At 54.3% G+C, this 18,969-nt stretch overlaps 1 protein-coding gene across 6 annotated transcripts; it reads right to left on the reverse strand.

Annotated features, from left to right (window-relative positions):
* Positions 1-50: 50 nt before the first annotated feature.
* TAOK2 (TAO kinase 2) lies at positions 51-18,509 on the reverse strand. 6 transcript variants are annotated; one of them, XM_026515733.4, is made up of 19 exons: positions 17,725-18,507; positions 14,492-14,658; positions 14,237-14,308; positions 14,037-14,138; positions 13,502-13,547; positions 13,274-13,370; positions 13,012-13,125; positions 12,814-12,905; positions 10,490-10,583; positions 10,305-10,386; positions 9,324-9,491; positions 8,888-9,166; positions 8,568-8,729; positions 6,728-7,093; positions 6,442-6,645; positions 5,887-6,126; positions 2,531-2,743; positions 1,392-1,574; positions 51-1,300 (listed from the first exon to the last, which is right to left on the reverse strand). In XM_026515733.4, the coding sequence occupies exons 2-19, from the start codon at positions 14,621-14,623 to the stop codon at positions 779-781; spliced, it is 3,168 nt and encodes a 1,055-aa protein (XP_026371518.1). In that variant the 5' UTR covers positions 14,624-14,658; positions 17,725-18,507; the 3' UTR covers positions 51-778. The 6 variants fall into 6 exon arrangements, with proteins under 6 accessions (XP_026371518.1, XP_026371519.1, XP_026371520.1 ...); XM_026515734.4 differs by having other exon boundaries at positions 8,888-9,148; positions 17,725-18,506; XM_026515735.4 differs by lacking the exon at positions 2,531-2,743.
* Between the last annotated feature and the right edge of the window lie 460 nt (positions 18,510-18,969).

The following is an 18,969-nucleotide window of genomic DNA, read 5'->3' on the forward strand; positions in this document are numbered from 1 at the left end:
ACCGAACAGTCCTTAATACACAACTTGGACAGAAAGGGTGAGTCCCGGGGTCTGTTAGAATAACCAACAGTTTATTAAAAGCTTGCTGTGGGGCTCTGTGCCAACCCCATAGCTGGGAGGGGCTCCCATGACTGCCCCCTGGCCTGGGAGCAGCCCCTTCGGAAGGTCCTTCCCTTGTTCCCCTGCCCCAGCTCTGATCTCAATTAAAAAAAAAAAAGATAAAGGACAAGACGGCACAGGACGTCAGACAGCAACGGGGGGAATGGAGAGACCAGGCAACCTGACCCCAAGACCCCATCCTGATCCTTCTTTCCTAGGAAGGCCTTTTCCTTCTGCTCTCCCCACCCCAGACCTGCTTTGCCACACCCCAGGTCTGGGGGGGCCTGGCATCCCCGGTCCACGGCCCCATTACACGGGGTAGTATAGTTCTTTGAATATAATATATCTAGACCCACCCTTCCCCTCCCCCAGGGGACCAGATGAATATTTGACACACACACATCTCCCTCCTTTCCCGAGGCTGTGATGGAGAGAGACCCTGGCACCATGGTGGGGAGGCAGGGGCTCCCGGTCAGCCTTGAGGCACCTATGCCCAAGCTGGCCCTGGGCCACTGGCCAGCCCGAGAAGCTCGTGAGATGAGGAGGTCTGAGGGGAGCTGGAGCCAACATCCTGTCCCCCACCCTTGGGTGGGCCTCAAGCTTACAGCCCTCCAGGATCAGGCTCCACCCACCCCTGCCCCTGCCCCTGTCCCATTCCTCTGCTCATCCACCCTGCACTTCAGGAATAGAAGTGGGAGGAACCATTGAGGATGTGGGAAGCGACACTGGTGCTACGGCTCAGAGGCCCAGGCACTGCAGCGGCAGGTGGGCCCACGTTGTCACTGCCACTGCCCCCTGAGGCTGCCCGCCGCAGGGGCTGAGGGCTGTTTCTTAGCAGCAGCAGGGCTCCACCACGGGGTGTACCACTCTGTGTGGGGGGCCCCAGCCAGTTTGGGGGACCTGGAGGAGCCAGCAGAGAGGGCTGACGCCAGGCTGGGGGGGGCATGCCTGGTGGAGGAGGACCATGGCTCCAATGTGCCCCCGATCGGGGAACAGGACGGGAGGGCCAGGCAGGGGCAGGGGGTGGAGCGGGATAGCCCTGGGCAGCAGCCTCGGCTGGGATGCCCCCCAGAGCCATACTGGAGAAGCCCAGCCTCATGCTCTCGGCATCGAAAGCCTCGATCTCACGGGCCTGCCGCTCGAGCAAACTCCGGATTCGCTCGGAGCGCCCTGTCTGCAAGGCCAGCAGCTCCTCTTCCACCTGGGACACCCAGAAGAGAGGTTAGCACATCCGGGGGCGGGAAGTGGGGAGCCTGCCCTCCCAGAGCGTCCTGGCGTCAGAGCCCCCTTACCCGCTGCTCCAGCAGTGCCCGCCTCAGAGCCACCCTCTGCTCCAGCTCCCGCAGCTCCCGCTCATGCTGACTCTCTGTGCGGATCTTGATCTTGCTCTGGTAGGCATTGAGCAGCTCCAGCTCCTGTTGAAGCTGCTGCCGCAGGGCCTGGAATTCTGCCTCCTGGGTCTCATCAAGCCGCAGCTGGCAAACAGGAAGAGCTCATTTCAGGGGCCTCCTCCCCCCCCCCCCACAATCCTCCCCTGCCCCAGGTAGGCCTGGGCCCTAAGGTTTCAAGTAGCAGCCAGTCTCAACATCTATCAGAATGAAAGATCGTCATACCCTGTGACACAGCAATTACACTTCCAGGAATTTATCCCCCAGGTATACTTGCACATGTGCTCGGAGGTGTTCACTGAAGCGTTGTAATAGCAAAATACTGGAAACAACCTAAATGTCCACCAATAAGGGATGGGTTAAAGAAATTATGGTACATCTATACCATGGAAAATTCTACGCTGTTTCAAAAATGAGACAGGTGTACTGACATGGAAAGATGTCCAAGAAATATCAGGTGGAAAAAGAAGAGAACAGTATGTACAATACGACCCCATTTCTGTTTAAAATTGTATGTCATTTTCCAAATACGCATAGGGAAAAAAATCTAAAATACAATTACTCACAGTTACCTCTGAGAGGTGGGATTGGGTGAGAGAATGGCAATGAATAGGGGGCACTTTGATGTTTTACACTATGTGTAGTTTTTAATTGGCCCATCCCAGTGTTGTTGTGTGATCACTCTTAGAACAACAATCTTCAAAATCCTCCAGAAGTCTGAGTAAATCGGCCCAAGGGCCACAATCATTTTGATTTGCTCCCTGTTAACACATTAAACTAACTCAGGCCCAGGAAAAAATTATAGCCACTCTTTCCTTGGCGTTCTTGGTAGTCAGGCTGGCTTTGTCAAGACCTTAAGAAAATACTTGAGAGAGACAATAAAACCATTGCGGAGAACTCTAACAGTGGGAGAGTATCCAAGTTTCCCCCAAGAACAAAAGCCCCGTCTTTGTCCACACTCTCCCATTCCCACTCCCCATAACTAAGCTGGGCGTACAGAGGCCAGCCTCCACCATGCTCCCTCCCTGGACCCCAGGCCTCACCGCCTGTGAGCTGAGCATCTCTGAGATGGACTGGTCGTACTGCTCGGCTAGGATTGCCAGCTTGCGGGTCTGTTCTTCCTTGAGCCGCTTAAGGAGGCTCTTGTGCTGAGCTTTGGGCGTGGTCTCCAGCAAGTGTGCCCGCAGGGCCTTGTATTGCCGAGTCTGGATCTTACACGTCTCCTGGAACTGCTTCTTGATCTGCAGCTCCTTAGACTATGCAGTGGACGGACCAAGGGGAGATGGGGGCAAGGGAGAGGAGGAGGAGGAGGAGGAGGAAGAAGAGGAGGAGGAGGAACAACCAGGGAGAGGGGGAGAAGAGAGAGAGAGAAGAGGAGACAGAAGCAGAGACAGGGAGAGGGAGAGAAACAGAAAACATGTTAGACAGAGGGGGCGGGGGGAGTTGTATACAGACAGACATGGAGAGATGGGATTGTGTTGAGAGAGATCAGGAAGATTCTCAATGGGCAAGAGATACAAAGTAAACAAGACAGGTGCCAAGAACATGTTCAGAGTTGGGTAGAAAACTCACAAGAAACAGCAGGAGAGTTCATGGACAGGGAACTGAAAATCTTTAGGGTACTGAGTGCACACAAGAAACTCTGACCATGCAAAGAAGGAGAAAATACAACCCAGAGACAGAAGCCAAGAGAGCAGATACAGAATGTGCATAAGAGTGAGAGAACCAGGTCACACAACACACCCATGGAAGAGAGCAACACGGCTAAGGAAAGACAGAGGAAGTCCCAGGTTCAGCACCTCAGGGTGGGAGGGAGGGAAGGAGGATAAGCTCCGAGCTGAGAAATGGATAAGGAGTAGCCCCATCTTGGGCCACACCAGGGAAAGGGGCAAAGGAGATGGCCAGAAAAGGCCTGACAAGTTCAATGGGCCAGCAGGTGCTACCCTGACCAGATCTCCACATTCCAGCCCGGCCCCTTATGTACTCAGCTCCCACTCCCAAGCCCAAAACCAATCCCATTTCCATGCGCCCCAACTCTGCCTGGTCCCCCAAACTCACCACCCCCTACTGTAGTGGGTTTGTAGTCCCATCCCCACGCCCTCTAGGGTAAAGCCTAATGCCAGGAGAGAAATTCAGCTCCCAGACAGGAGGGAACCACATAGGGAATGGGTTGGGAGAAAAGGCAGGGGATGAGGACCAAAGGACCCGGAACCTAAGGGCTCGCTGGAAAGAATCCACCAACAGGGGAACTATGGGACCAAGAAGTCTTGTGGAAGCTCAACAGGGGCTCAGACCTCCGAGCTGGTGGTGGTCATGATGCAACGAAGCTATGAAGGCAGAGAGGATGAGGCTGAGGAGTGAAAGGGGTTAAGATAACGTAGATGGGGGTGAAGAGGTCATGGAACTGGGGGCCAAGGGTCCAGATTGGGGGCATACCCGGGAGGCTAGGCGGCAGGACAAAGCAGACAGAGGCAGCCTGGGCCAAAGGTACAGTTCCGCTCAGATATTTTATTTGTGTTTGTCTTTTTCTTTTTTTTGGTGGGGGAAAGGGGACAGGTTGGAAGGGAGACAGAAAAACAAAATCAAAGAGAGAGAAAAAAAAAACATGACTTCCCACCCACCGCCACCCCCCGGCCCCAGGCCTGAGTTGATGAGGGTGAGGATGAGCACACACACAGCGGGAGAACAGCAATAATTTAGGGTAGGGGAGGAGTGTCAGGAGAACACGAAGTGTAACTTCCGGACTCCACGGTGGAGGAGGCTGCCTGTCTAGAGGTCCAAAGGACTGGGGTGAGGTGGGGAAGCAAACTAAGGAAGGAGGGGTGAAAGGGAGGAGAGGATTGGGACTGGAGAAACCTCACTGAGTAGTGGGAGATAAAGTGCTCGATGCTCTAGATTCGGGCTGAGGAGGAGCTAGAGTTGGTTACCTCCAGGGAGGCAGGGCCCGGGACTGGCGGGTTCGGGATCGCCGCCCAGTTAGAGTCCCAGGCGCTGGTTGGCGAGAGGCAGGAGGACCTAGCCGGCGCTGGCTGCGTGGCAGCAGCCGGGGAATACGGCTGGGCCTTTCACCCCGGAGCAGGCCCCAGCTGGCCAGTGTATGGATGGCCCAGGGGGGCAAATGTGAGGCTAAACCCTGGCTGGCCCGTGCCAGGCGCCAGTTCCAGCCCTTGCACAGGGTCCAAAACCTCGCCAATAGGGCCAGTGGGTGTCGGGCAGCACGGGGATTACCCCGCCGGGGCCCAGGGACAGGCAAACGGCTGCGAAAGCCACCCTTGTTGGTTTTGGGGTAGAGTGCAAACAGGCCCCGGTCCCCCACAGACCCACAGCCCTGTAGGGCACGAAAGGCCATGGGCGATAGGTGCAGCAAAGCCCACAACCAGAGTCGAGAGATACCCCGGTGCATCCGGGGGCCCTGCTGCCGCACCCATTTGCCCCCAGCTGCGAGAGCTGCCAGAGGTATAGCCAGGCCTGGCCAGGCTAGGAGCCAGGCGGCCCCAAGGCCCAGAGGGACACCCATAAGGCCACGGCGCCAACTCAGACCCAGGACGGCCCCCAGTGCGGTGCCCTGAGCCAGGAGTAGGAACAGACTGGGGGGCAGGTGCAGAGCCGTACAAAGAAGTAGGTAGGAGGCCCCCAGGCCCACCAGCCCCACCTCAAGGGCCAGCAGCGATGCCTGCAGGCCACCCCCGCCCTGCGCTGCCAGCAGTGGGAGTAGCAGCAGAAGTAGTAGGGGCAGGAGGCCAGAGGAGGACCCCACTGCAAAGGAGAGGCCGGCCAGGAGACCATGGGACAGAAGTCCAGGGAGCTGGCTAGCAGGGCCATGCCTCAGATGTGTTGGAGGGGGTTCAGGCGGGATGTCTGGTGAGGGACAGCCATCTCCAGGGTCCCTCGGGGTCCTAATTGGAGCTCCCTCTTCCTCTTCCTCCTCCTCAGGGACTGGGGTCAGTGCTGGGCCTGGGATCCAGCCAAGCTCAAATTCCTCATCCAGGAGACTCCCATCCTCCTTCCCCCATAACCTCCATTCCCCAGCCGCCTCCTGGCCTACAATGCTCCTCTCCTGGGGTGCCAGGGATGGGACTCTAAGTTCCTCTATCTCCTCCTCAGGCAGACCCCAAACTTCCTCATCAACCAAACTCCTATGTTTTTGTGGACCAGGACTAGGGGTCCCTGATTCTTCCCCCAATATCCTCTGTTCCTCTGGCTCCAAGGTGGCCCCTTCCTTTCCCAGAATCCTTCTCTCTGGAACTGCTTCCTCCTCCTCTCCCAGAATTCTTTGGTTCAGGACTGCCTCCTGGCCAGATGAGCAGGGCTGCTCCTTTCTAGGGGTGCCTGTGCTGGGTGGTCCCAGAGCCCCAGGAATGGGGAGCGGGAGGCCCGGGGGACGCTGGCCTGCACGTACTTTGAGGCTCTTGGGCTGCTGGCGAACCTGGGCCGCATGCTTCTGCCGCAACTCTTGCTCACGCCGCTTGTTGTACTCCAGCTGGTTGCCCAGCTCCGTCTGGTGCTGCAGGCGGGTGAGCTCCGCCCGTGTGCGCTGGACGGCCTGGAGCTGCCGTAGCTCCAGCTCCCGCGTGGCCTCATGTTGCCGCAGCAGCAGTGCACACTCCAAGTCCTTCTGGGTTTGCTTCTTGTTCAAATCCTGAGGTAGAAGGGAGGCAGGGCCCAAGCCTGGTCAGGAAGCCTTGTTGGTATCAAGAGAGCTCCAGGACTCTCTGGAAGAGGGAGCCAAGCACAGGGAACTGAGGGGTGCAGGGGAGCCAAGCTCCTGGCTAGCCTGGGAACAGGAGCCTAGGGAGCTCCAGCAGGTCTGACAGGCATGAGGAAACAAGGGGTGTGGAAGAGAAGCCAAGCCGTGACATGAAAGAGGGCAGAGGGGAAAGATGACCCTAAGCGAAGCAAACGGAAGGGGTAGGCGCCTGTGCTGCGGGAGGGAATGGGGGATGGGGTGGCCTACCTCTCGCAGCAGGTCCTGGTCCAGGCTGTGGCGAGCCAGCAGCATCTTGCGCTTATACTGGCGACACTGAAGCTCAAAGTACTGGCGCTGCCGCCGCAGCAGACCTGCCTCCTCCTCCGCCTGGCACTGCTGGAGCTGCTCCTTCTGCCGCAGAAGCCACTCGGCCTTCTCCCGCTTGGGGGTGCTGGGGTTCTCCTGGAGCTCCTGGGCAAGGCAGTGGGGAGGGCAGGGGGTCAGGGCGCCTCACCCACCACAGGCCCCACCCGAGGCGATGGCCCCATCCCACCTCTTTCAGCTGCTCCTTCCGAAGTTTGTAGGTTCGCTTCTGTGCCTCCAGCAGGGCGGCCAGCTCCTTCTTCTGCTGCCCAAGGATGTGCTGCTGGAACTTACGCTCCTCGGCCTGGGCAGCTCGAGCCTCCTTCTCTCCAATGGCCTGGTGCCGCCGGGACAGCTTTTCTGCCTCAGCCCCAAAGCCAGCCCGCTGGGCCTCAAGCTCCCGCTGCAGCCGCGCGCTGTGCTCCTCACGTTCACCCCTCAGCCGTGACTCCAGAGCCAGCAGCTGTTTCTGGTGCTGTCGTCGCATCCGCTTATAGCCGCTCAGCTGCTCCCGCAGCGCGGAGTCCTGCTCGTGCTCCTGGATCTGGCGGCTGACCTGGGGCAGGAGAGAGGATGAGGAGTGGGGCTCGGCCCTGCCCCATCTCATTAACACGATCGTCGTGCTCTACTGGAGAACACGCGTTTCAGATTCATGGGTTTAATTCTCATTTGGTGCTTTCCTCACACTCGGCCCCTCTGAGCCTGCTGCCTCCATAGGATGATGGACACACAGTCTATGTCACAAACCGCTGAGACCCACACAGGGCCCAGGACAAAAGTGGCAACAATTCAAATTAATTCAAAATCAGACACGCCTGGGCTACACTCCCAGCTCGGCCACTTACTAACCGTGTGACCTCAAGCAAAGTAATGACATTATGCCTCCGCTCCCTCATTGGCTAAATGGAGCAATGATACCCTTCCATAGGAAGCTGTGGAAATTAAGTCTGATACAGATGTCATAGTGTCTAATAAAATGCTCTGACCTAACAAGTGTTGGCTTCCTTCCATTTCAGCAAACACTAAGGACTCCTTACACAGTCCAGGTATGGAGCTAGGAGCTGGACCATGAGATGTTGGAGTATCAAGAACACTGGCCTGGATGTCCCCATCTGAGGTTTGGAGCTCAGATCCCATTGTAAAGTGGGCATGACTCCAACTAGTCCAGGTGGCTAAGTCCCTGGAAGTCACAGACCTCTCTGCACAGTACCACCAAGCACTAAGCATCACAGGATCTGAAGAGCTGTCCTAGCACAACAGTCAACCATAAGCATTAGCCATAGAATATACTAGACTAACCACCAGCCTCCAAGGGAACTGATGTTGGTGCTTGCAGTCAAGCAAGAATGTAACCTAAAGGTTTATTGAACGTACGGATGAAAAACTATGTTTTATGAAAACTCTATCCATCTTTTCCTGTGAACTGAGAAAAACATAACCATGACTTGATTTTGGGAGGACCAAGGTCCTGCTTAATTTAAAAATTTGAGAACCACCAAAGGTGTTTGGGGAAGCGCCTTGGACAACAGCACGCCTGAGTCACGACTGCCTTATCTCTCAAATGGGCTTGTACCCTTTCCCTACAGAGGAGCTGGAAGGATGAGATACAGGTATGGGTGTGAGCCTGAGAGCCAAACAATGGTATGAGGCAGACACTGGCCACCATTCCTTGCCCTCCAGGGGCACAAAATCCAGCACACCCATCATAATGCCATTTAGGAGCAACACAGCACAGGGATGTGAAGCACCTGGCTGGCCAGGAGCCTGGGGAGACACCCCAGGACATGCTACTCAAGTCTAGCCAGGAAAAAGGAGTAAGAGTTTCCCAAGCTAGGAATACCCACATTGGGCAATGTGACCAAAACAGTCTGTTGCGAGAAGACAGTGGGGAGGGTCGAGGAGAGAAGGCAAGAGACAGCAACAGAAAGTGAGGGTGCAATCTGGACTTAATCCAGTGCCACAGGTGGAAAAAATCATCTCTGGACTTAGAGTTTAAGGCATCCAGGCTGAGGGAGGATGGCCACACTTACCAGGGAGGCAGTACGGATGGTGGCAAAGTGGTCCCGGTTGCGGCAGTAGGCCCGGCGGCGGGCAGAAGAGGTGGTAGAGGTGGGAGCCGGGGCTGCCGGTGGCTGGAGAGGGCTGGGGGTCATCTCTGGCTGGTAGGGGTCATCATACAGGTTGTCAGAACCCTAGAGGAAGGGAAGGTAAAAGGAATGCCCAAGGTTCAGGGCCCTAAGGGAGTTCCCTGGAGACCCAGTGAGACTTAGAGAAGGAGCAATCATGCTTGGGAGGGAGAACTGGGGCTCAGCCTGCTCACCATCAGGCTTACTGAGGGTGAGCTGCATACCGGCAGTCGGTGGATGATGGAACTATGGGAGGTGACCGTGTGCTCCCCTTCCTGCATCATAGCCATCTCTCGGGCTTCGGGCCCTTCCTCTTCCTCCTCCTCCTCTTCTTCTTCCTCCTCCTCCTCCTCGTTGTCTGAGGCATCCGCTAGGCTGTTGACTGAGCTGCTCTGACTGGAGGCGCTGATGGACATGCTGGGCACTGAGTGGCTACTCTCTAAACTGGTCAGCGTCCCAGCCCGGTGCATATAGGGCTCGGCCTCCTGTGGACAGGGCGCAGGCTGTTGGGCAGGGAAGGGGAAGGACAAGGGGTGTGTATATGGAGGCAGCACAGGGAGACAGAGGGTAGGAAGAGGGAGAGGGAAAGTGAGCCAAGCAGCTGCTAGGAGGCCAGCATAACACAGTGGTATAAAAGGGTAGCATGCTAAGCTGGGTCACCTCCTCTTCCTCTGGGGCCTCAGCACCAGGGCCATTGGGTGCCTCCTGGAACAGTATCTTCTTCATCTTTCGGTACTGCAGGTTGTCTAGCTCCCGCACAGCATCCTTAGTCCTCTGGATTAGGTCCATGATGACTGTGGGTGGCCGCTCCCGGAGCACAAAGCGGTGCTGAGAGGAGAGAATGCTGAGGCCAGCTGCCGAGCACCCTGCCCCCCTCCCCCCCCCAATATCCATGGGCTTTGGCGTTCCCTCTGCCCTGAGACACTTCCCTGGGGCCCATGCCCACCATAAGCTGATGCTAGCCTTGTCTTAACCCTGCGCCCACATGAGTTTTCACCACCCAATCACTACTCCCAGGACAGGCTCCTGTTCCTCCAGGCACGGCTGACAGACAAGACAGTCAGGAGATCTGGAATGTAGCTCAGGTCCTCTATCAAAGTGCTGTGTGCCGCTGGACACATCATGAGGCCTCTCTGAACCTCACAAGGTATCCCACGATTACAGAACAAGTAGGTCAAACTAGACTGTCTACATCAGTTTCCAGCTAGGTCTCCTTAGGCCCCCATGGATCTGTGAAGGGAATGGGGGCCCCTCTACTGTTGATAACTCAAAACACACCTAAGGGAAATCATACATTTACCCATGACAAGGCTACACAGGCTTTTGGCTTGAATTACATCAGATCAGTGTGGTAACCCTGGTTATCGCATGCAGACCAGAAGCTCTGGCTGGCAATTATGTACATCTTTGATTAATAAAAGATGGGAAAACAAATTATTACTTAATAAATAAATAAAGGCAGTCTGGTAGACAAAATCTTGCAAAACACAGAGTCCATTGGGCACTGGGAATGGGGGTGGGAATTCATAATGAAGTTCTTGGTGGAGAAAGAACTGGGAATCACTAATGTCACTGAGGGGGTTCTCAGGTGATTCTAACAGGCAACAGTTCTAGGAGAATGCTAGGCTAGTGAGCCCTCACCTTCAGAAGAACCTCTGAGGTTGGTCTGTCTTGAGGGATTTTCTGAAGACAGGAGTCAACAAAATTCCGGAAGTACTCAGACCTAGAAGTCATGGGAGGATAAGGGAGGGGTGGGAAGGCCATGAGCCAGGCAGCCTTACTCTATGTATGGCCTAACCCCTGGGCCCAGGAATCCCAGTTCTCACCAGTGTCCTGACTGGAGCACGGGGGACTCGTTCTGTGCAATGTGGTATAAGGCACTCATCGCATTCATGTTAAACAGCGGTGGTTTCCGTTCCGCTACAGAGAAAGGTCAACAGGGAGAAGGTGAGAGGTGGTAGGTGGGCAGAGGAGGCTGGAATGGAAATCAAAAGATTTGGGTCTACACCCCAGCTCTCTGACTTCCTTGCTGCATGACCCTGACCAATTCTCACAATCTCAATTAATTCCCTCTGTAAAATGTAACACGCATCCTCTCCCCTGCACACGGTGGAGCAGGGATCAAAGAAAACAACGTGTGCATAAGCACCAAAGGAAGAAGAAGGAAACACAGTTATCAGCCCAACTAACATTTATTAGGTTCCAAATAAAAACAAAAAACTTGCTAAGTGTTATGGGGAAGTTAAGGAAAAACAAGAGACAGGCCCTGTCCTCAGGGAACTTCCAGTCTAACCGGGAAGGAGACAGGAAAATGGCTGGGAAGCTGGGTGTGCATGGTGGGCCCTCAAACTGGTACATAGGCAGGGGATTAAGGGTAGGTCTTTAGAAAAAGGGATATTGGAGCTAGGCCTCAGATTAGAAATTACAAGCCAGGTGCTCCTTGTGGCCCAGATAAATGTTTTGTGTTGTTTATGTTTTTTGGCCTAAACAGTGATTTTCAAATTAAATTCCAACCTAACAATTTAATAACCACCACCACCACCACCATCATCATCTAAATTTCTAGTTTCTCCTAAAAAATTAGATCTGGTGAAAAGGAGCTAACATTCCTACATAATGATGGGCTAAGCAACAGCAATCTCCAGTTTGCCAGAGCCTTCTCCACATTGCTTCTCTGATACAGACTATCAGCTGGCATTTATAATCAGGACTAATTGTTTCTTCAATAGTAGAGAAATATTTCTCTGCATTCACATCTCTACCAAAAACTAGGAATAAAAAGGACAGCTCTCAATTTTTCTTCTACCTGGCCTGTTTCACATATTTGCATCACCTGTCTGGCTGTGGCCTCAAATGACAAATGCAGACATGTGGAGATGGAGGACAAGGATATGTCCAAATCTCGGACTTCGGGCAGAAGACACAATACAAACCAAGGCAAGAAAGTGGAAAAGTTCATGGCATACTCAGGGTGTGCTCATGAAGGGGAGAGCGAACGTTCAGGAAGCGGAACCTCTAGCTTGGTGGAAGGAAGGGTGGGGATGGCGTCAGTCTTGAAGGCAATGGGGAGCATTAACGGCTTTGCAGAGGGGAGCGAAGCAACAACACCCAGCTAGGGCAGATCTCTCTGACATAAGAGAGACTGGAGAGAAGAAGAGACTATTGGTAGGAAAGATCACTGCAAGAAGTCATTGATAAGAAGAGCTAAGGGCATCTCTTTCTTGGGCAACTACTTGTGCCTAGAACTGTGTTGAAGGCTTTACGAACATTACCTCACAAATAGTTGTTTCAGTAGTGTAAGCTGGCAGAGATGAGAACCTTGATAGGGCTGCAAGGCCTCATGAACTCACTTGAACCTCTCTGGCCTTATCACTCACTGCTTTTTACACGGCATTACCTGTAATATTCCAAACAACCGAAGCTAGTCTCAGCTCCCCATGCCTGCTCTTACCTATCTGGAATGCTCTTCCCTATAGTCTTCACACAGCTACTATTTGTCTTACGGTTCTGCTTACACAGCTCTGTTACAAGGAGACCTTCCTCAGCCCCTGAACTACGTCAAGTCCTTTGTTTTACGGTTGTACTGTTCCTTTAACTTCTCTTTTCAACTTCTATCACACTGAGAGAAAACATGCTTGTTTCCCCAACTAGAATATAAGTTCCATGAGGGCAAGAACCTCATTCCCTGCTATATCCCCAGAACCTGCTAGCATAGCATGGCACACAGTGGGCATTCAAAAAAGATATAGGGGCACCTGGGTGGCTCAGTTGGTTAAGCGTCTGCTTTTGGCTCAGGTTATGATACCAGGATCCTGGCATCAAATACCACATCGGGCTCCCTGCTCAGCGGGGAGCCTGCTTCTCCCTCTCCTTTTGCCTGTCGCTCTCCCCCCTGCTTGTACTCTGTCAGATAAATTCTTAAAACAAAAAACAAAAAACAAACTAGAGTAGTGGACAGGAAGGGAATGCTCCGAAATCTTCAGGTCTAAGAGCTGGCAGGATTTGACAGCTGGCCTGAATTGGGGATCAAGGGTAGAGTCAAAATGGACAGGAGCTTGAAAGCCTGAGGGTGAGATAGTATGGGGATGGTAAGAAAAAGAGAAAGGAGTGGGAGAAAAAAGAACAAAGGAACAGAGGATGTTGTCCTTACCCAGCTCGATGCAGGTTATCCCCAAGGACCAGACATCCACCTTGCCATCGTACTGCCCCTCATCCATTGCCAGGATCACCTCTGGAGCCATCCTGGGAGAAAGGTCAGGAGAAAGAGGCTGATCACCCACCCAGACTCTGCCAACTCCTGCTCCCAACATCCTGGGGACTCTCTCCACTCACCACTACCCCCACTCACCAGTATGGGGTGCCCACAAAGGAGTTGGCGGGTGCCATGATAGATGCAGAGCCGAAGTCCCCCAGCTTCACCAAGCCTGGCTCTGACAGCAAGATGTTTCCAGCCTTCACATCCCTGCCAGAGACAAAGCACAGGGTAAGGCATGCACCTCAGGAAGGCTGGGCAGGGGCTTTAGCACAAGTTTCCAAGAAGGCCATAGCCCACTGAATGAGGACTGGTGCAGAGTGCACCCCCTCCCAGCCATTGTCAGTGCAGCTTGTACCTATGGATCATGTTGTGGGAGTGCAGATAAGCCAGGCCCTGAAGGGCCCCGTGGGTCACAGCTGCAATCTCCACCTCCTGAAGGGGCTTCTTGTGCACTGGGGAGTGAGGGAAAAACAACAAACTGAAGGGAGCCCAAGGGTGGCGCTGGAACAAGCTCCCCTGCTCCCTTCTCCTAGAGCTTCTTTGCTCTTCTCCCTTCTCCCACTTGTTGGTCAGAGCCACTTACCTTCTAGAAGGTCAGAAGCTGAGCCCAGGCAATACTCCATTACCAGCTAAGAAAGGATTAAAGGGTCAGAGATAAGCGTATCTGGCCACCCCTGCCCCATCTCCCTTGGGCAGAGATCCAGAGGGTTTCTCTGCCTATCCTCCACTCATGCATTGCCCCCGGGGGGTAAAGACAGAGAAGGAGGACAACTGAGAAAACAACGTGGTCATGGGAGAGTCCCTAGAGCCAGGGACTCCTCTAGAAACAGCCCAAGATACCACCACTCCCATCTGAATCCCTTCGAAACCCCATTCTATCTCCATTTCCTCCAGCCCATGTGCCCCTTTCCAACTACTAACAGTTTATGCCAATCTTCAAACCAGCCTCTCCTTCTGGACAGGCACTGCTATTCACGGGTTCGTCTGAGGACTAAAGAAGTTGGGGGAGACCTCCTCCTTTCCAAGGTCCCTATAATGGCACCTGGAACAGGGCCCACCCAAGAGACTAGGACAAAGATGGGGGCAAAGATCAGGCCAGAGTCAGGGGGCTAGCTCACCCAAGCCGTGTGCTCCCTCAGGTAACAGCCCCGGTACTGAATGGTATTGGGGTGCCGGAGCTTCTGCAGGAACCGCACCTCCTTGATGATATCCTGCCACTTCTAAGAGGAGGTCAGGGGAGGAGAGGCTTACTCAGCCTGCACATTGTGACTGGGGTCCCCTGACCTGGCCCCCACCAGTCTTGTCAGACCTGACCTACCTCATTTGACTGCTTCCCACTGTAGGACATCTTCTTGATGGCCACCACTTCACTATTCCGGACATCTCGGGCCTAGAAGATCAGACCAGAAGGTGGTGAAGGCCCCTAGTAAGAGCTGGGCAGTGCAAAGACTTGTTGGCCCAACAGGAGAGGGCAGGAAAGGCTGGTGTGGTACAGCAGAGTAGACGGCTGTGGACCCACAGCAGGAAGAATACAGTACCCGTCCCTATCCCTTTCTCTTAAGCCCCAACTCACGAAATACACAGCTCCAAAGCTGCCATGGCCGATTTCCCGGAGATCAGAGAAGAGCTTTTCAGGGTCATCCTTGAAGAAGAGCTCAGCCACATCGGGGTCCTTCAGGCTCCCGGCCCGGCCCCCAGCTGGCATGATGGCCCCTGGGGGCCCTGAGAGTGGGGCCTGACCTGGAGAATGAAGAGCAGACCCTCAGAGCAAAGATGGGACACTCAGAGAGAGGAAGGGGCCTCTCAAGTTTCTGCCTTCTCTTCCCCTAGCTCCCTGATGAGGGGGAGGCACTGCAGAGGAAGGGCAAGGGGGAGATTAGGAACAACATCAAAGCTCCAAAAAAATGAAGTTGCCCTGGCAACCAGAGCACGGGGGCCGGGTCCCTGGAGTCCCTAAAACTGCTAGGAAGAGTGAGAGCTAAGCATCCTCACCACCCCCAGCCCTCAATAAGATCCATTTCGCTACAACCCTTACTTCTCCCCTCAAGAATAAAAGATCCCGCCTCCCAGCCAGAACCCCAGATTCCCAAGTGTCCTGTCCCACAAGTCCCATACCCCAAATATTTCCAGGCACCTTCCTGTTCCCCTTGGCGTCGAGGCCCCCTCCTCCCTCAACCTCTCACACCCTGGAAGAGAGCAGGAAACAGCCAGGCTGGAGGCAGTGGAAATCCGGCCATTGTTAGAAGTGGGTACTGGCCCAGAAGGCCAGAGGACTTGCTCTCAAAAAGGGCTAGGGACACCGGTAGGGAGGAGATGTAAGACGGGAAGGACAGGGATAGAAACGGCATCTGGCTTTTTGGGGCCTCTCTGTGACCTGGGCCATCTTACTTGTCCAGTCCCATTGCATATGCACCATGCACAGGTACAGGACATTTGTGGCGTACAAATAACATTTACTGAGCAAGTTCAGTAAGCACCTTACATGCATCTCTCTCATTCAATCCTTACCACAACTTTATGAGGATTTACTATTACCCCTATCTTGCAGATGAGGAAACAAACTCAGAAAAGGTTAAGCCTTGCCCAAAGCTGGTCCCCTACTGCTATGCTTTTAGAACAGCCCTGTGAAATAAGCAGGGCAGAACACTAATCACCATTTCACAGATGAGGTGACTGAGGCATAGAAAGGAACCAGGATTTCTCCAAGGTCAGAGAACAGGAGCTTCTCTTCAGTCAGGCCAGTGTGCTTTTTTACTGTCTTAGCAACTCACCTCAAGCTCATCGCCCTCCTACAGGAAGCCTCCCTTGACCACTCTGGCCTTTGGGGAGAGCGCCTAGAGCACCCAGCCCAAAACCCAGAAAAAGCTCCTGCAGTACAAGAAAGCCAAGGACCCCACCCCTTTCCCCCAGGGAATTCCAGGCCAGGCTCCAGGCTAAGCACTTGTTGGAATTTAGGCACAAAAGAGCCTTCAGCAGAGTTGGACTCCCAAGGGCAGAGTTCTAGCTCCTTTAAAGCACCTAACAATTTAGCATGTAATTATATTCTGTCGTGCATTGTTTCCTGTTGTGTTGTTAATTTTGTCTCCTTAGCCCAACTGGAAGTTGGAGGGCAAGAAGCCTGACTCTCCGGTGGGCCCCCAGGGTGCAGAGGGCTCAGAATAGCCTAGGAGATTGATTGACTGCCCTCAGCCAAGCCCTCAGCAGCTCCCAAGCTGTTCAAAACAGGCCCCTTTCTCCATTCTCCTGCCAGCACCCCTGCCAAGCACCCCTCACCCCCACCACACACCCACACACAAAGGCAGGTGCTCACAACTTGCCAAAGCAATCTTCTTGACCTCTTTACCAGCACCCAGCCCAGAATGCCAACCCAGGACCCCAAGCCACATATAAGGGATGCCAACAAAACATCACACAGGGCCTCTTCCTCAAATAATGAACATCTGAGCGATTACCAAGGTCTGTGCTAAATCACAGCCACCTTCTAAAATGGACAATGTTATCACCATTCTGCAGATGAGGAAACCCAAGTCTGTCTGTCCCTAAGCTACACTACCAGTACATCTCATCAGCAACATAAAACAGGGTTTTGAGTTAAGTTCTTTATGCTTGGTCTTCTCTTTGGTAAAATGGATTACAGCATAGGGCTGTTGTGAGATTTTTAATGATATCTCAAACCTAGGAACACTATGCAGACACTTAGCATATGGATTTTTCCTTCCCTGCCTCCAGGGTCACCACAAGGATTTAATACTTTGGGGATCATCCTACCCCAGCAGCTTGGCTTTAACTGTGAAGAGACCCACTATGGCTATCATTTGTCAAAAGAGAGAGCCCTCTCAGGAACCCAGGCCAAAGAATGGAATCAGGGTAAAGATGAAGGTCACAGTAGAGAGAAAAATCCATGAGACAGAAGACAGGAGCCAGAGCCTCCCAACACGAAAAGCTTCTGAGAAAAGCCCTCCCAAAAAGGAAGCTCTTCTCCCCCTCATTCTTAAATCTCACCCTAACTCATTCTCCTCTGGATCCCTGGCCAAGAAGAGATGCCAAGAGAGAGGTAAGGAGCAGGGGCAAAACTTGATCAAGAACCTGGGTTTAAATCCTGATTCTGCCACTGTGTGACCTTGGGCAACCTCTCTGGGCCTCAATATTCTCAACTGTAAAATGGGAACACAGCAACAAAAGAGGCCCCCACAGGGTGGAGGGGGAGGTGTCACATGAGAGAACAGATGTAAAGCACTTTGTAAATGACAGATCGCTTGACAAACGTATGAGATTACACCATCAGCAAGAGGTTGGAAGGTAACGATATAGCTAGGAGAAAATACTGCTAGGCATTCCTGAACACAAATGCACACACACACACTTCCTTGAAAGGACAAGAAATCCAACCAGACCATGCCTAAAAAACAGGTAAGTGGACCCACCATGGAGATCAAAGGCAAGGGAATCAACACCCCAAAGCAATCCAGAGAAAGGGGTATAATCACGGAGAACAGGTAGCTGTGAGGGGCAAAGTGAACATGGGAGAAGACAAGAATGCAAACCCATATGATCAGTTCAAGCACCCTAGGGCGTGACCCCCATGACATCAAAGACCCTGGCACCTGAGGTCCCTCATCAGGCAGACATAATGAAGGAAGAGGAACAAGGTGGCAGCAGAAGGCACGGCTAGCCAGAGGCTGACCACTGGCCCACTGGACTTCATCCTGAGGAGAGGGCCTACCCAGGCCCAGTTCCTCAAAAAAGAGCACCCTTTCTTCTCAATGCTAGACACAGGGACCCGCGCCCCTGCACCCCGTGTCTCACCTGGTAGGGGTCACTATGGTGCCCCAGCGCTTCCGCCTCCTCCTGGGGTCCTCCAGCGGCTCTGCCAAGCAGGGAGAGGGGCAAGGAGACCTTTCCCCTTGCCACCTCTTCCTCGGCTTTCGCCCTTCCTGAGGGGCGGGCCCGGGAAGCCTCCCCTGGAGGGGAGGGGGTGACAGCCTGATCTGACCTCGCGGTCCAGTCCTCCTCCTCCTCGAGGGCGACAGTTGCTGAATTCCGGATTTCTGGTTGTGGGGTCTGAACCCCAGATATTTGAACGAAGGGAGGCTGAATCTGATATCTGAACGCGCGGGGAATGAACCCCGGATACTGGTGCACGCAGGGGCTTGAACCCCAGATTTTTGAAATCCTATGAAACAGAGCCCCAGGTTTAGAGAGATTGAGACCCGAGTCCTGGCTACGTGGGGTCTGAGGGGCAGATACCCGGATATTTGAGAAGCGAGAGGTTAAGCCCGGAAATTCGCGACCGAAGGGCCTGAGCCCCAGGTCTTCGGCCACCGACAGGGGGCCCACCCCGAGGACGTCCGGCCGCACGGCCCCTCTCACGCCGGGGTCCGAGGGTGACAGCCTTCACTCCCGCCCCGGCCTCCTCCCTTTTCCCTTCTCTCTCCTGAGGGTAGCTGAAAGATTGTAGCTAAGGACGGTCCCCGCGCCTTCTCTCCCTCTCCTCTTCAGTCTCAGCCTCTCTCCGCACCACAGCCCCGGTCTCGTCCCGGTCTCCCTCTCCCTCTTCCTCCCAATTCCAAGATGGAGACCGGGCGGGAGCGCGCAGGCGCGGTAGGGACGCCGGGCCAAAGGGGGCGGAACCCCAAATGAAATAGCCCCGCCCCTCTATCCTCACTGCCGGGGCCAGGGAGATGGGCAGCCACCGAGTCAGAGTGCGCGCGCGCTCCGCCACGCGGACCCTGGATGGGAGGAGGCGGGGAGAAGGGCTAGGCTTGGAGGGGGAGGAGCTCAGCACGCAGTCCGACAACTGGCCGTGGAGAAGGCTGCGGCGCATGCGCTCGCCCCGCCTCAGCGCTGAGCCCGAGCTTGTTGCTAGGGGAAGCTTTGAGGGGGCGCGAGTGGAAGGAAAGAAGAAGCCGGGATCTGCGCCTGCGTATAGGGTAGCGGTTGGGAGGGGCAAGGGAAGGAGGCTTGCTGGGCTCGGAAAAGGCGGGAAAATGGACTGCTCTGGTTAGTAACCATACAGCCAGGACGTGGGCTCCCAAGTTCGAGGAATCTTTG

Source organism: Ursus arctos, unplaced genomic scaffold (genome assembly GCF_023065955.2).
Source record: "Ursus arctos isolate Adak ecotype North America unplaced genomic scaffold, UrsArc2.0 scaffold_2, whole genome shotgun sequence".
Classification (NCBI taxonomy): domain Eukaryota; kingdom Metazoa; phylum Chordata; class Mammalia; order Carnivora; family Ursidae; genus Ursus; species Ursus arctos.

What these genes read in the sequence shown, in the direction of transcription:
- TAOK2 (XM_044390320.3), bottom strand. Translation starts at nt 14,623, where the DNA reads ATGCCAGCTGGGGGCCGGGCCGGGAGCCTGAAGGACCCCGATGTGGCT. An exon ending in TGAGGGAGCACACGGCTTGG is followed by an intron (nt 13,548 to 14,036) that starts GTGAGCTAGCCC and finishes ATCCTTTCTTAG; the next exon opens with CTGGTAATGGAGTATTGCCT. An exon ending in AGGCCCCAGAGGAAGAGGAG is followed by an intron (nt 9,167 to 9,323) that starts GTGACCCAGCTT and finishes CCTGCCCAACAG; the next exon opens with CCTGCGCCCTGTCCACAGGA.